The following is a 16,798-nucleotide window of genomic DNA, read 5'->3' as shown; positions in this document are numbered from 1 at the left end:
TGTTTTCTGGGCTTTTTCAATATCATCTATATTGAACACCTATATAAGAAATGCATTTACATGTATTGTCTTAGTCCTCAGAATAACCCTGCCAAGAATATACTGTTACCTCCATTGTGTAAGGTTAAAGAAATAGATTTAGGGAAAACTAAAGTATCAAATCAAATAGTGTTGGCATCAAAGTCTAGGGCTATATTAAGGAGACCAAAATTGTGTATTATAAGGTGATGTTCATCACTTGCAGCACTGTGCCCTTGTATGTCTTTTTAATCTTTTGATGTTTTTAACTTTAAACTGTTGATAACAGTTTGGAAGAGACTTTTGGATGTGGTTACCTGAATGACTTCAACACTGCTTGTTTACAAGAGCCACAGTCTGTTTCAATTCTCCAGCATCTTCTCAGGTATGATGTTTTCCAGGGATCAAGTGTGCCTCTGCTTATCAAAATGGCAATTGGCATTTTTGCTGCCCAGTAGAATCAGCAGACCAGTAGCTTAGCTCCTGCCTCTAGACTTTTCCCAAAGGTATGCCTAAAAAGTGATTATTTGCCTTCTGAGGGCAGGCAGAGGCCATAGAGTAAGCCAATGCTCAAGGACAATCTGGGTCTTCAGAATATCACTGATGAATTAGCACACATCTAGTTGCCTCTAGTTCACATAAAGCCTGATGAAAGCATAACCTTTTAGTTTGAGAAAGAGGATCTTCTTGCCCTCTGTGATAAATGAAGGAAAATACCTGCCTTTGTGCAGCTTCCTAGAGACCGTAAGTCCTCCATTTGCCTCTTGGTTTCAGTTCACAGTCTCAAATACATGTATATATCTGATGCTCCTGCACTAGACAAGAGACCACACATTTTAGTTCTGATGGGCATTGTTGGTGAAGGGATTAGTCTCTAGAAGACATGGGGGTAGTTATGAACAAGGCAGTTTTCTTTGATTGCCAAATAGTAGTCAGTGGTTTTTTCCTGGGATCCGAAAAGTTTACCCACATGTACAATAGCAAATGTGAGGAAAAATAAGCCAACCAGGTATTCTTAGCATTGAAGGTAGACTTTGCTAGTTTATATTTTATGTTCCTAAACATTGGCTGGAGGCTTTTTACATTCAGCAGCCATGATTTAACTTTTTGCTGTGGACTAGGTCTAGGGAATATCAAGATGATTTAGAAAGTCCCTGCCATCAAGGAATTTGTAAGAAAGAAAAATGTTCCTTTGCCTTCAAATGTACACACTTTTTCATATATATATATATATATATATATATTTTTTTTTTTTGAGAGGGAGTCTCACACTGACACCCAGGCTGGAGTGCAGTAGTGTGATCTCAGCTCAATGCAGCCTCCGCCTCCTGGGTTCAAGCAATTGTCCTGCCTTAGCCTCCCAAGTAGCTGGGACTACAAGCACTCACCACCACGCCTGGCTAATTTTTGTATTTTCAGTAGAGACAGTGTTTCACCATGTTGCCCAGGTTGCTTTCGAACTCCTGACCTCGTTATCTGCCCAACTCTACTTCCTGAAGTGTTGGGATTACAGCCTTGAGCCACTGCACCTGGCCATACCCACTATTCTGAATCATGTCAAGTCAGTCTGACATTTACGATGTTTTAATGTCTAATATTTTACTTTAGTGTAACGTGTAGTCCTTTTCTGTTCACTGTTATGGTCATCTTTTAGGTTCGACGAGGTGCTTTATAGATCATCTCAAGACCTTCAACCCAGGCATATTGTCAGTTACCTTCTAACTTTAAGGTACTTTATAGTCTTCCTGTTTTCAGGTGTTAATGACATTTGAGACTTTTCTTTCATCTAAACGTTTCCTATAAACAAATTCCTTGGCCTAAAATCTGTTGTGCTTTTAGTTACAGAAATTATTGCTTCATTTATACAAATTAGCAGTTAATGTTCCTTCCTTCATTCAGTGATACAAGGTAGTGTCACTATAGTCTAGAGAATGGGAACTGACAACTACACAGTTACAGCACAGTGCATGTGTGTTAGAGTGAACATAAGAGACAGTGTTAGGGCAGCCAGCCCAGCCTTGAGAGATCAGAGAGGGCTTCTCAGAGGAAAGGAGATATTAATCAGGAAAAGCAATGTGGCTGGGAAGAAGGAAAAAGGCCAGCGTTGACCAAGAACATAATACATTTTTAAAGGATCCATAAGCATTGTCCTGGGAGGGCTGATAAATAAAGCGTGTATAAACCTATTTGCCATGCACTGAGGCATTTAGACTTATTTTGAGGGCAGTGGGGTCCATACAGGGATTTTAAGCAGAGGCACACAAAAATAAGCTAGAAAAATTGTTCTAATCTTTAATGACAGTTTCATGGTGTCTGTTTTAGAAACTTGGAATCGAAGTTGAGTCCACTCTTATATAGCAGCAGTTATATCTTCCCATAAAGCTATTTAACAAAGGAAATTTTGCTTTTATTCAACATTTATTGAAATTAGACAGTTATCAGGACTGTTTTCTTGATATGCTTTTTACCTTGTCTTCCCTAGATTTATGTAAGGTTTTTGTTCTTCCTTTAAGTGACATTTAAAGCATACAGAGGTAAAGAAGCCACAAAGTCTTATGAAATGTCATTTTATCATTAAAACTGATGTCTTCAGTATCATTTCTCTAGCACATTGTTCTACTTGCTGCCATACCTAAATTTAAAAGACGCTTTAAAGAAGGGTGGCCAGTATGTGTGGAGAGTGGATAGTAACTAGTCTCTACCCCACCTCACTGTACAGAGGGAAAGTCCATGCTGTGTTATACATTTGATTGTAGGCTGCCTAAATTGAGGAAAAATGATTAGAAAAGAATCTCCAGTATTTGTAAAATTAACAGTGAAATCATAACCTTAAGAATTGCCCACCTCTTAGTAGTAGAGTAGGGCCAAGATCTAAAGCTTGAGTTTTAAATTCCAGTTTCAGCTTTACAATTCTAAATACATCCTTTAATGGTTCTGGACTTCTTTGAGGAAGTAAGATTACGTATTAAGCTCACATGTTACAACAAGAAATTACTGCTGGTGCTATCATGATTTCTCTCGTTTCAGTCATCTTGCAGCCGTGGCACACAAAACACTACAAATAAAAGATAGTCCTCCTGAAGTGGCTGGGGTACGTTATGTTGAATGTTTTCTGTATAATCTCTAGCTTCTCAGACTAATATTACACTAAGTCTTGTAAAATAGCATTCTACTGTTCAAATGTAGCAGTATACTTCCTCAGCTAATAGACTCTAACAATCAATGTTTATATACTTCCCAATATGCTAGACTGAAGCATTTTCCTACATGAAATATTATAGTGATAAAGTCACCTTATCCGAAGCCATACTGTGTGATGATACTCTCACTCCTACTCCATGACATCCCATGTACAGGTCTTACTGTAAGGGATGCTAGGAATTTATCTTCTCTTGCCTATGATAACTGTACAGCACTTTGACATACTGTTCCTGCTTTAAAGTTAGAATTACCTTTAAAACCATTCTCATGAATTTACTTATAGCTAGGCTGTTGTTGAACATTTTAAGTCATTCTTTGATTTCTTTTGTAGGCCAGACTTCGTCTTTTCAAAGCTGTCCGTTCTGTCCTAGCCAATGGAATGAAACTTCTTGGAATAACACCTGTATGTAGGATGTAATTTCCAATTAAAATGGCTTTTAAAATGTCAAATGAATTCTAGTTATCTGTTCTATCTTACTGTTAAGAATAAATTTAAACTATTATTCTATATAGTTTATAGGTATCAGAATCTGTATTTTAAAGTATGACTTGTCAAGTTATTCAGCCTTTATCCTTAAATAAGTCATCTGAATTCTCTCATGGTCAGTAGGTATTTAAATAGACATTAAGTTTAAACTTTTTAAATCCAAAGCATTGTGGCCTAATTGGGGCTAAAAGGATTTGAGTTTAAACATTGGCTTGAAATTTCTTACCATGTCATTCTCCAGAAACTATTCTTATAACTGAAATGATTTTTAATGTTTTCATAAAATTGGTGGGGGGGTGGAATCTCAATTCTCTTGTAACTGTGGATAGTTTGGAATAAACATAGGGAGATCAAAAATAAGCATCTTTCTGTCAATATAGCTGACAACTACTTCCAGAGAGAATAAATCTCATGCTTCCCTTTGAGTTAATATATACAGGTAACTCTTACTTTGTGAACTCAGGAACTAAGTACATTTTAATAGCAGGGAATTACTTGTAAAGACATTGAATTAGAATCTTTTTGTAAAATGTCGTCCATTAATTCAACCATAATTTGAAATGGAGTTTCTTATAGTTTCCTTCATGTATCTTCATATTGGTAACATACATTTTGTGTGGCTTCATTAGCTAACATGAGCATGGCTTAGGCAACAAGAGTAGGATACGGTGTGTTTGATCAATATGGCCATCCTCAGCACTTCCATTCAGGTCTGCTATAATTTATTCTAAATTGTTGCTAATAGTAGTCTTTTGAATACCAGCAACCAGTACTGTTTTTATGAGTAGAAAAGCAAATTAGCACAAACTGAAGCTTTTGTAGTTGGAGTGAAAATTGTTTCATATTAGCAATTATGGCTTACCTTCTTAGTCCTAGAAAAGATTCAACAGTTCCAATTTAAGTGAATTAGCTTCCAGATAGCAAATTTTCTTCTTAGTGTTAAATTTTTCTTAGCATAAGCCAGCCATGGCATAAAAATGTAAAGTAGGCACATGTTTTACACATCCAATATCCCTCTCTACTTGTTTGAAGAAACTTTCTCCTCCCAAGATCAGTAATGTCTTCCTGAGTATTTGAATCTTGAGTGAAATCACACAGGAACAGTCATGGGTAGAGTCCAATCTTTTAAAAGCTGGAAAGACTGTTTATTAATTCTTAGAAGCCAGACTCCTATAGCCCTGATTGTGGACCTTCTTAAAAAGTGTTTTTTGCCTAAGGCTTGCCAGAGTTGATTTGCAGCCAGAGAACCGTAACTATACAACTCCACATATGGAAAATACAAGTTTATTATCTTAATGGTCATATCTATAATATAAAAAAGCGATTAAACAGAATTTATATAAAGATGTTTACTGCTTAATTTCCCCATTAACATTATAGAAATGTTTTTAAAAACACTGAAGTTTCACAAATTATTGAGCCCAACAGTTAAACATACTTTATTTTAAAAAGTACAAAAGTGACATTAGAAATTTTTTTTTGAAGAAAAGTGTATTATCTAACAGCAAAGAAATATGAACCAGACAATGAATGGCACAAATATAGCACTAAAGGGGTACTCAAGTCACCACCCAGAAGTCATTGTCTGAGTTATGAAATATAGATTCATTTTGAGAGGTTGCACATTGTTTCTAAACTAGCCTGTCTTATTTCTGCCTCTTGTAAGAAAAAAGCTAGGTCTTTGCTGCTGCTAGGACAAAATACTGTACATGAATAGGAGAACAAGGAGAGGTCATCCTTCTCCCCTGGTACCTGAACAAGAGAACAGTTAGTACAGAAATGGCTTTGGCACTTTAACCCTTAGACATTGTCCCAAACTTTGTTACTTGAATATTGTAGCCTCACATGATTTTTTTTTTTTAACACTACATCATCTCCATACTTTTTATGTACAAATTATATATAAATACACAGTAATAAAATTCCTTCATTCTAAAACAATATAGTTTGACCCCAAACAGGTCCACACTAAGTTTCTGTATTAACAATTCACTCAAATAGCTTTTTTGATTTCCACATACAGCACTGATCTTAATTCTTATGCCATACAGTTAATTTGTTACTTGTTTATGCTACCTTCTGGGATTGACTTAAGGCTCTAATGCTAAAGGTTTAGTCTTAACAGGAGTCTCACATGAAGCTAAAATCACACACCAATAACTCTCTCCTTTGAAGCTGTTTCTCCTTGTTGGATGGATGTAGTATCTTGTCTGGGTAATCCATAGAGATATATGGAAACACATACGAGAAGAGTACCAAGAGCAAAGGTGAGTGCTGGAAAGAAAAAAAACAGCTTTATCCATATGTATGTCTTAAAACTGCCTAACAATGATCAGTTTAAAATTTTGAAAACTCTTAATTGTGGGTTAACACTGTCAGATGATATTTTAATGATGGTAAGGTTTAGAAAGGTCTTCCATTACAGCAAAAAAAAAAAAAAAGGAGGGGGGAGGCAGGACAGGTAAAATCAAGGCAGTGTTAATTACTGACTATAGACTTTTTAGAATATGAATATGCCTACCTGACACTATCTGACCACTCTAACAAAGAACATACTAATTTCCTTATTAAGTATAAAATATAAGTACAAAAGAAAATGTGGTAGGATTGGCTTTTCCATGACACCAGAAACCTGTGAAAGTTCAGAGTAAAAGAAAGTTGAGCAAATTTCAGTTAGGTGACCAATCATTCAAACCATTGATAATTTCTTAATAGTATATGCAGCAATAATTTACTGAATAAAACTACATTGCCTACTAGTTTTAACCCTTTTTTAATCTTCATTTTAAACATCATGATATAAGAAGCCGAATTATAACTTGTCCTAACTTGACAAATATATGATATCAAGCTTTATTTTAGTTCACTCCTAACTAAAAAAAGACCAGCTTTGCCTTCAAAAAAGGGGAATGTAAGATAAAAACTTAAATCTAAACAGTTAACTGAAAGATTGCTAAGACATGCTAGTTGACCATTAGTAAGAACATTAAACTGTTCCTATATACTTCTTACGAGCAATGGTATAAGGACTTTGTTGAACATAAAGATAGATCAGAATTAGAACTAAAAGTTCACCGACATCAGGCAGAAAAACATCTAAGGGAGAGACGGTAAATACCAGATACTGAAATGGTAAGTGGTGGGTAAGTAGTGCCAGGCACTACTCAAGCACTTCACCTGAAAACCATCCTAGTCAATAGGTGATATTATTCCCATTTTACAGAGGAAGAAAGTGTCACCCAGGATACATAAGTTCCCCCAGATTGCACAGTTAATAAATGGTACAGACAAGATTTGCCACACACTATAAATGGTTTTCTAGGATTTCTACAACACTGACATTTCCCTATTTCCATTTATAGACAGGAGTCAATTTAAAAATGAAATGTAAATATAAGCCAGGTCACTTTTACTTAATACAGATATTCTTCAAATGTTGGTTTATAATAGTTGATCAGTAAAGAAAATTATTACACTATAAAAGGACCCTGAAATGTTAAGTCAATATCATTGCTTAAATAATTTAGAAGCCAACTTAATGTTGGGTGTGAGTTGGGAAAATTATATTAGGACTAGCAAAGCAGTGGTACTGGAATGCCAGCTATAGTAATGAATTTTGTATTAATTACATACTGAATGAAGCAAAGATATAAAAGACAAAATCTAGATTTTGACTTTGTTTTCAAAACCATCTCAAACCCAATTCCTAAGCAGCTGGAAGGTACAACCTGAGGGGGTAATAAAGGATGTTTTCTACATTTTTCTAATTAATGAGCCAATATAGTTTAAATTGACTGCTGAAAATAATTTCCTAAAGTCAGCTGGGCGCAGTGGCTCAAGCCTGTAATCCCAGTACTTTGGGAGGCCGAGGCACATGGATGATGAGGACAGGAGTTCAAGACCAGCCTGACCAATATGGTCAGTAAAACCCCATGTCTACTAAAATTAGCCAGGCATGGTGGTGCGTGCCTGTAATCCCAGCTACTCGGGAGGCTGAAGCAGGAAAATTGCTTGAACCCAGGAGGCAGAGGTTCTGGTTAGCCACGATCACGCCACTGCATTACAGCCTGGGCAACAGAGCAAGATTCTGTCTCAAAAAAAAAAAAAAGAAAAATCAACAACAAAAAAGGCCAGGAGCAGTGGCTCACGCCTGTAATCCCACGCCTCTCAATCTCTGCTTGAGAGGCTGAGGCAAACAGATCACAAGGTTAGGAGTTTGAGACCAGCCTGACCAACATGGTAAAACCCCGTCTCTATTAAAAATACAAAAATTAGCCAGGCATGGTAGCAAGTGCCTGTAATCCCAGCTACTTGGGAGGCTGAGGCAGAAGAATTGCTTGAACCCAGGAGGCAGAGGTTGCGGTGAGCTGAGATCGTGCCACTGCACTCCAGCCTGGGCAACAGTGAGACCCTGTCTCAAAACAAAACAAAAATTGTAATTTCCTAAAGTCTTTATATGTATTTCCCTGAGTACCTTCTCACATTCAGTTACTGAAGTTGTCCTATGTATAATACTTAAAAATACAGGGAAGCCCTGACTACAAAAAAAAAAAAAGCCCCCTCACTTTCACATAGAACCAGTACCCCTTGTCTTAAGCTCTAGGACCACTTAACGAAAGTACTGCTTAGCAACATTCCACAAAACTATGAACAGCTGTACTGGTGGAATGAATCAAGGAAATGAGGGGCTCTTCCATGTTAAAAACTCAACACAAACTAAGACATACTTATCTGTAATCCAAACAGCATTACTGAAGCAATGGTGGAAAGGACAATGGCCGCTGCTGCAGAAAAGCCTTTCATGATGTTGTCTGTATACTTAACCACAACAGAAGTGTAGAGGCCACCAACACTTGCAAGAACTTGCATACAGAAAGAAATAAAATCTTAACACTCAAATAAATGAAACATTCCATAATGGTGAGGCAATTTTCATTCCCAGAGATGCCATACTAATTTACCTAGGAAAAGGAAAATACTATTTTCCTTAGAAGGAGTCATCTGAGAGAGTCTGTACTACAACTGAGTAATAGTTCATATATAACACTGTTTTTCCAAAGCAATGCCCATAGGGCTATGTGGTCTACTAAATTTTACACATATTTTGCTAATACGTCAGATATTTTGGGGCACTGCTATCCCAAAGCAATTTTGCCTGCACAATTAAAACTAAGTCAATAAAATGAAAATTATATTCAAACTGGTCTTTACAGCATCATAATTTCAAAATGTTATAACAGCTTAAAATGGACATCTAACGTTAAAAAAAAATAAAGGATCTACTAAGAACCCTTGATTCCTGGATACTTACAGATGACAAACCAGACATAATATGTGTAACCATAGAAAAATCCTTTTTCTTTAATTTCAGCTCCATCTGACAAGTAGACGCCAACTAATGTCACAATAATCCCTGATAGATACATTTGAATGTTTCTCACCCAAAGAGAAGTATCTGAACTCTTTAAAACTTTTTCAAAGTATACTCCTGAAAGAAGAAAATTAGACATGCAAATATTAAAGATTACTATAACTTAAAATGTCTTTCATTTAGAACAATACACTAGAGATATATAAAGTATATGATTTGGGGAACAAACATACTTTACTTAAATGTGCATTTATTATGTAGGTTGTGACACATGGCATAATGAACATTATAAATTTGCATTTTTATAGAGTATATAGAAAAATTAAGTGGGAGGTTTATAGGCTACATTTAACAGAAGGCTGTTAAATTAAGAGTTTCTGCCTTTATTATGGCAGTAAGATAGACCACAAAACCTCTCTGTACTACTTAACGCCAGTAAATTATTTGCTTTGGTCAGCTGAAAAACTACACTATTAAGAGTGAATTATCTTAATCACATCCCTGTAATATCTGCCTACTAATGAACACTCCTAATTCTGCAACACAATCTATAGTCACCACTAGGAATCTTTTCAGAGGGACAACCAACATTTAAATAGAATTTGCTGTGTGAAGCCATTTTTGGTTGTTGTTGTTTTTGAGATGGAGTTTCACTCGTTGCCCAGGCTGGAGTGCAATGGTGCAATCTCGGCTCAAGGCAAACTCCACTTCCCAGAGTCAAGTGATTCTCTTGCCTCAGCCTCCCAAGTAGCTGGGATTACAGACATGTGCCACCATGCCAGGCTAATTTTTTGTATTTCTAATAGAGATAGGGTTTCTCCATGTCTGAACTGGTATCAAACTCCTGGTATCGAACTCCTGACCTCAGGTGATCTGCCTGCCCACCTTGGCCTCCCAAAGTGCTGGGATTACAGGCGTGAGCCACCGCGCCCGGCCAGCCATTTTCCTTTAAAGCAGGGTTCCGCAAGCCAAGTTCACACACAAGGTGAGACGGATCATGAACTCCTCAACTAGGTAATAAATTTTGTGTATATGTGCATTTTTCTGGAGTTGAAGCTCCATAGATTTTTTTCAGGTACTTCAAAGGAGTACATGATACCTCCCCCCCCACAAAAAAAGTCCCATATCTCTAGTTTGGTGCTTAAAATGAATATTTTACAAAGTCATTAAAGATTTTAGTTATAAACATCATGTTAAAGACTTAGAAATTGCCTATGAAGTACTTATCAACTAAAAAGTCTAATGAAAAACAAGATTTTTTTTGATGAGTCTACATTGGAATGGGAACAAACATAAAACAGCTATTCTTATTTTCACCTTTGATTTTACCTTCTAGGAAAAGAATTTTATCCAGTGGTTAGTTACCCAAAACAGAGACTTTAAACCACCCTCTATTTCCTCAATTGTGTATTAAGAGGGTGAACTAATAAAATGTTGGACATAATAATTTAACTGTTCAAAATACTGCAAAAAACCAAATAGTATATTTTTTAGGTAACTCAGTTTTTGTTCCCAATTTGGTTTTTATAAGACAGTGCTATCATTAAGCATATTCCTGAATTTATATTTTTTCCTCTTATAAAACATCTCATTTACAAGCAGTATGTTACTTCTGTATTCAGCCTGCTTTCCTAGTCAAAAATAGAGTCCTGACTTGAAATAGGTACAAATAAAGATAAATAATAAAGATGCATAGCTATAATATATTCCACTAAAAGCTTTAAGCAGAATAAAAACCAAATTTTCCTCTCTGCTGGAACTATTTCTAAAACATTTTTTATGTTACACTTAATATTCATACTTTATCTTGATGCATTGGAGGAGTGCTTGTCCCTACACATACAACTCCAGATTTCCAAGGATTTTTGATGTTAGTGATTTTGTGTTGTCTTTCCTCCCTGTTTGGTTGTTAGTTTTATGTATTATGTTTTCTAAGGTACTCTCGACCCACCTCGTCATCCTACTCCATAGCTCCTAACCTGTTAAAGCAGAGAGAGAACTTGAGGTTACAGGGGAAAAAAAGATACTTAGCTCGTAAGATAACAACCTAAAGCAGCAGGATCTGACTTGATGATAGTGGCAGTTCCAGAAAAATGGAAAGAGCTTTCAGAAGGCTCATTTCCTCTATTTTCAGAGGTCGTTTTTCATTCTACTTTTGGGTTCCTGGCTGGACTGAGGTGGTCAAGGATGACCGAAATAGTTAACTACAAGTATGAATAGAGACTGAGTCTGAACTTAAAACAATGCTCTATATATTTACTGGAAAAACAGCTGACACAAAACTACATATAAGCAACAAGCTAAAATTTAATGGGAAAAAAACTGAGAAAGCAAATTAAACTAGACTGGTGTCTAAAGTTTGATGTTTTCAAAAAATATGGCAAAAGAATAAAATGTTGCTTTTATTATTTACCTGCAAATCCTGAACACAATACAGCAATAGCTATAGCGCCAAACCCTAATAATGGATTTTGTTCCACCTGCAATATTAATTTTTGAAGTTATTTTTAGTGACTAATAAACAGCATTCATCCAAGAGTCCAAACAAATACAAAAACCTGTGTTAGTCTTACTATAAGTATTTCCTTATCAGACACAAGTATTCTACAGAATAAGACAAAACTAAACAAACAAAAAGACCATTCCAGAAATTAACCAGGGCACTTGGCTTAAGTGAAAAAATGTGTCCCTCAAGTCACAGCCATAGTATATGCTTAATATAATGTGTGCCCAATTTCCTACTACAAATAAGCAGTCTAGCATGAACTTTTAAATAGCCCAAGTCAGCATGCTTCTTAATTTTAATTTCTACTGTCACTCTAACTCAAGAGCTTATAGCATCAATCCTGAAAATGATAACAATTTAACTTACTTATTCCTCATCACCTACAGGATAAAGTGTGCTACCTCTTCAGACTCCCCCCAATTCACTGAATCTTTAGTATATTTTCTGTGTACGAGATACATTGTCTATACACACCACTACGGTTTGAATTTCCACCTCAAAGCTCATGTTGAGATTTAATTGCCATTGCAACAGTAGTAAGAGGTGGACATTTACGAAATGATTAGGTCACAAAGGCTCTGCCCTCAAGGACTGATGTCATTATGGAGGGAATGAGTTAGTTATTGAGGGAGCAGGTTTCTGATAAAAAGGATGAGTTCAGTCCACTTCCCTCTTTGTTGCATGGGCTCACTTCTTCCTTCTGCCATAGAAGGACCCTCACCAGATGCCAGAACCATGTTCTGGACTTCCCAGCCTCCAGAACCACAGGCCAAATAAACTTCTGTTCTTTATAAATTACCCACTCTGTGTAGTCTGTTTTTCTCTTTCTTTTCTAAACTGTCAGGAGCTTTCATCAGTCTTTCCTGAAAGATAAATACCATCTCAATAGTTTCATTGAAATTAGAGGGTTGAGATTCATGACTATAATATGACAAGGAAGTCTATACCTTGTTCAAGATAAATAAGCCTAATATAAGAAAAGTACCACTTATGGTACCTGACAGAGCGAGCTTGGTTTAAAATGTTTGCATGAAAATTAAAGGAGAAACAGAAGATACTGTAGACCAGTGGTTCTCAAAGTATGGGCCCTGGATCAGCAGCAGTGGCACCACCTGGGGGTTTGTTAGAAATAACTGTTGGGCTCTACACCAGACTTACTAAACCATAAACTATGGGAATGGGTCTGGCCATCTGTTTTAACCAACCTTCCAGTTGATTCTGAGGTACACTACAGTTTGAAAACCACTGTTATAGACTACACATTATAACAAGGATACTTTCCTAATACAAATTTCAAGACTGGCATAGATAGAATAGAATCATAGTGTGAGATATCAACTATCCCAACATCTGCTGGGAAGAGCAAGAGAGCAAAGGGGAAGGTACCATACACTTTAAAACAACCAGACTGCAGCTGTTATTGTCAGACTGATTACCAGCAAAATGTTAGAACAGATTTAGAAATGACTTGTACTAAAAAGTCTAATGGTCATCACTAAGCATGAAACATACCAGATTTCCTTCCTGAAAGGATTCCTAATGTTAGGTGAGGAGGGGAATTCCACAGAGATATTTGGCAAGAAATTTTACAGACTTGCATTATATATTTTTCTATTTTCTTTTTTGAGACAGAGCCTTGGCCCAGGCTGGAGTGCAGTGGCACAATCTCGGCTCCCTGCAACCTCCACCTCCCGGATTCAAGCGATTCTCCTGCATCAGTCACCCGAGTAGCTGGGATTACAGGCACCCACCACCACACCCGGCTAATTTTTTGTATTTTTAGTAGAGATGGGGTTTCACTATGTTGGCCAGGCTGGTCTCAAACTCCTGACCTCATGACCCGCCTGCCTCAGCCTCCTGAAGCGCTGGAATTACAGGCTTGAGCCACCATGCCCACCACAGATTTTTTATAGACAACACAGAAATGTAGTGAGGATAAAGGTACAATTCATAAGTGTGTGAATGCTCATACAGAAAAATGCTAGTTAATTTAACAAAATCAAGCTAGACCAGCCACCAGTCTGAACTTGCCAGGCATATAGATAAGTGATGATAAATGTTCAGTAAGCAAAATTGTTCAGTAAGCAACTATCAGTGGTGATAAATGTTCAGTAAGCAAAAAAAGCGGGATCAAGCTAGAAAGAATTCTTAAGGTATACCCACAGAACTCTGGTCCTGTTCTATCTAAAATTTTCAGTAAAGACCAAGAAGTCATAGTTTTTTACTCTGGAAAGCATAATTACCCCAAGGAGAAGCTAATAATACATAAGAACTGGAAAGAACTTAAGGGGCTGAGCAATGACCCAAAGCTTAACAAGATGAGCTTAATAAATACAAATACGCCCTGCATTCTGGTTTAGAATAAGCCAGAGTCTGAGTTCTAGTGTCAACAAGAGTCTATTCAAGTTCTGACACTTGGAACCCACTTAACCAGTATGGGAGGCGTGCATGCCAGTACAAACATATAATACAAGACACATTGGAGACAAACTACTTAGGTGACACAGTTATATGTAGTGGTTTATGATCAATTGTAAAATAGATGCTTTGCCTGCCTCCTAGAAATTAACACAGTCATGCACTACATAATGACATTTCAGTCCATGATGAACCACATATAAAACAGTGGTCCTGTAAGACAAAACTATTTTTAGTGTCCCTTTTCTATGTTTAGGTACACTAAACTTACACTGTGTTACAACTGCCTACAGTATTCAGCACAGTAACTTATAGAATTTTGCAGCGTACAAACAATAGTCTATACTGTACAGCTTAGGTGTGTAGTAAATAGGCTACACCATCTAGATTTGTGTAAGTATACTCCATGATGTTTGCCCAACAATGAAATCACCTAATGATGCGTCTCTCAGAACCCTGAACATATGTTTTTTGTTAAGTGACACATGACTATGTAACAAGTCTCTGGTATTCAGAACAAAGGGGCAATTACCAAGCTGTGTCTCATTCTACTTAGGCAACATAGGAAGACAGTGGAGTTTTAGGACATACTAAGAAATAATGACAGATAAATGCATCTAAGAGAGAAACATAAGGAAAAGTGTAGGGGCAGAAGGCAGGGATCAGGAAGTCTCTGTCTAGAAACCATATTATAGAAAGAAACAGTAGGGTTGTTTTAATTGGGGAAGGAGGAGACCAGAGGGTGGGGATATGATACTGTTCATAAGCACTGTACATCCCAACTGCCTTCCTTTCCTAAGAGAACCATAGTGTGTTTGCTAAAAGTTAAAGGGAGTAAATATTCAACTGTAGGAAGCCCGTGACCTTCACAAAACTATTCACTGGCATCCCATTTCCTGTTTCTCTTTGGGGAATTAACAGATTGAGGCATACAATATAAGAAAAAAATCAGGTATGTATCTTAATATTAACTCCTTAAAAATCAGGTATGTACCTTCACATTAACTCTTAAAAACTAAAGATTATCAGTTATCAGTAAGAACACTCCTCCCCTTGTTGTCCCTATTGCTGATAGTAGGAAGATGTGCCAGAGACTGAGAGTTGAGGGAGAAGATGAAAACTAGATGGAGAAAACCTTGCCCAGTGTTTCTGATATGTCTGAAAGAAGTCTAAAGTTCTAAACATACACACTTACACTATGGAAACTGGCACAGTTGTGGTCACAAATTAGCTATTAACTGTAATTTAGGACAAGTTCCTTCACTTCTTTGGACTCCAGTTTTGTCACTCATGAAATGGAGGGGTTGGAATACATTATTTCTAAGGTACTTTCTGTCTCTAACATACTTTATGCATATTCTCCTCTGAGAAACAGCCAGTAAGTATTATTATCACTAATAATATGCTAAAGAAGGCCTATCTATAAGGTGAAAGTTACTTTAAGACAAATGTAGTCATGCTGCGTACACAGTGTGACTGAACAGTATAAGACTTAAAGTTTTCTATTTATGGGAAGTTATGGTATACATTTTGTTTCTTACCACAACTTTTGTAGCTTGGGCTGGCTTCCACTGTACAAGCGTGACTCCAGCACAGAGCATAAAAACTGAAACCCACTGTAATTTGCTGAGTGTCCGGTTTAACATTAAAACTGTACATAAAGCAGTACAGGGAATCTTTAACTGGTAGGTCACCTAAAAACAAAAGAATGAATTAATACAGTTAATACTAGTCTCTAATACAAATATATTATTTCTGATATCATCGATGCAATTATCAATTTTAAAAAATTGGGTAATATGGTAAAGAGCTAATAAAACATTTTTTACCAGAAAAGATTCTGTACTTGTCATTAACTCCACTTACCTGGTACACTGCCGCATCCAGATTGCTAAGAGCTAGGAAAGCCATGTTGTTCTGAACAGCATACACTAATGATGGCACACTTAACTTCAACAGTTCCTTGGGGCTCCCCAAGACATTTTCTCTTAAAGATGCTTTGAATCTACCCAGACTACCAGTTTCTCTTTGAAAACAAAAGGGGGAGATGAGAGGGTGGTGAGGAAGAAAATTAAAGAGCATTCTTTTAATAAGATTTCTTCAAACACAGGACAGGCATACTGTGTATGCTGCAGTTTAGCAAACTAATAATTTCTAACTAGTTTTAGATTAAAAGAAACAAACCAATAATGTATCCTCTTTAAAAAATTATAGTTCTGTTTGGGAAAATATGGCAACTACTAGATTTACCACTATCAATCTCTGGTCAAAGTTCTGAGGGGTTTTGAGTATATTAAATAATGAGATAAAGAAAACAAAATTGCTCACATTACCTATATAAAATTCATCCCCTGCTACTTTTACTTTAACTGTATTTTATCAAGTTCACCCCAATTACTTTTTAATTGATCAGTTTTGCATATCCATTTTTATTTTTGTTTATTTTTGAAATGAAGTCTCACTCTGTCGCCCAGGCTGGAGTGCAGTGGCATGATCTCAACTCACTGCAACCTCCACCTCTTGGATTCAAGTGATTCTCCTGCCTCAGCCTCTGAAGTACTTGGGATTACAGGCACCCATCACCATGCCCAGCTAAATTTTTTTAGTAGGGATGGGAGTTCACCACTTTGGCCAGGCTGGTTTTAAACTCCTGACCTCAAGTGATCTGCCTGCCTCAGCCTCCCAAAGTGCTGGGATTACAGACGTGAGGCACTGCGCCTGGCCTATTTTTAAAGTTTTTTTTTTTAATTACAGTAGATTTAATTGCAAATAAAAAGGCTTCAGTAGTTATGGAAGT

The 16,798-nt window shown here is 36.7% G+C and overlaps 2 protein-coding genes across 13 annotated transcripts in view; one reads left to right on the top strand and one right to left on the bottom strand.

Annotated features, from left to right (window-relative positions):
- RARS2 (arginyl-tRNA synthetase 2, mitochondrial) overlaps positions 1–4,063 on the top strand; it is a 94,994-nt gene extending 90,931 nt beyond the window's left edge. For all 10 annotated transcript variants that reach the window (XM_035296314.3, XM_054254254.2, XM_035296313.3 and 7 more), the window contains 4 exons: positions 308–403; positions 1,673–1,747; positions 3,046–3,109; positions 3,551–4,063. In XM_035296314.3, the coding sequence (XP_035152205.1) occupies positions 308–403; positions 1,673–1,747; positions 3,046–3,109; positions 3,551–3,637 (322 nt within the window). In that variant the 3' untranslated portion in view covers positions 3,638–4,063. The remainder of the gene's footprint in view (positions 1–307; positions 404–1,672; positions 1,748–3,045; positions 3,110–3,550) is intronic.
- A 911-nt stretch (positions 4,064–4,974) lies between these two features.
- SLC35A1 (solute carrier family 35 member A1) overlaps positions 4,975–16,798 on the bottom strand; it is a 32,905-nt gene continuing 21,081 nt past the window's right edge. For 2 of the 3 annotated variants that reach the window (XM_008994755.5, XM_002746795.7), the window contains 6 exons: positions 15,868–16,027; positions 15,543–15,695; positions 11,491–11,557; positions 9,018–9,194; positions 8,434–8,568; positions 4,975–5,980 (listed from right to left, as the gene is read on the bottom strand). In XM_008994755.5, coding sequence (XP_008993003.1) covers positions 5,853–5,980; positions 8,434–8,568; positions 9,018–9,194; positions 11,491–11,557; positions 15,543–15,695; positions 15,868–16,027 — 820 coding nt within the window. In that variant the 3' untranslated portion in view covers positions 4,975–5,852. The remainder of the gene's footprint in view (positions 5,981–8,433; positions 8,569–9,017; positions 9,195–11,490; positions 11,558–15,542; positions 15,696–15,867; positions 16,028–16,798) is intronic. The other variant, XM_008994756.5, reaches the window with a different exon arrangement.

Source organism: Callithrix jacchus, chromosome 4 (assembly GCF_049354715.1).
Source record: "Callithrix jacchus isolate 240 chromosome 4, calJac240_pri, whole genome shotgun sequence".
Lineage (NCBI taxonomy): Eukaryota > Metazoa > Chordata > Mammalia > Primates > Cebidae > Callithrix > Callithrix jacchus.
This window is presented reverse-complemented; position numbering and strand designations above follow the sequence as displayed.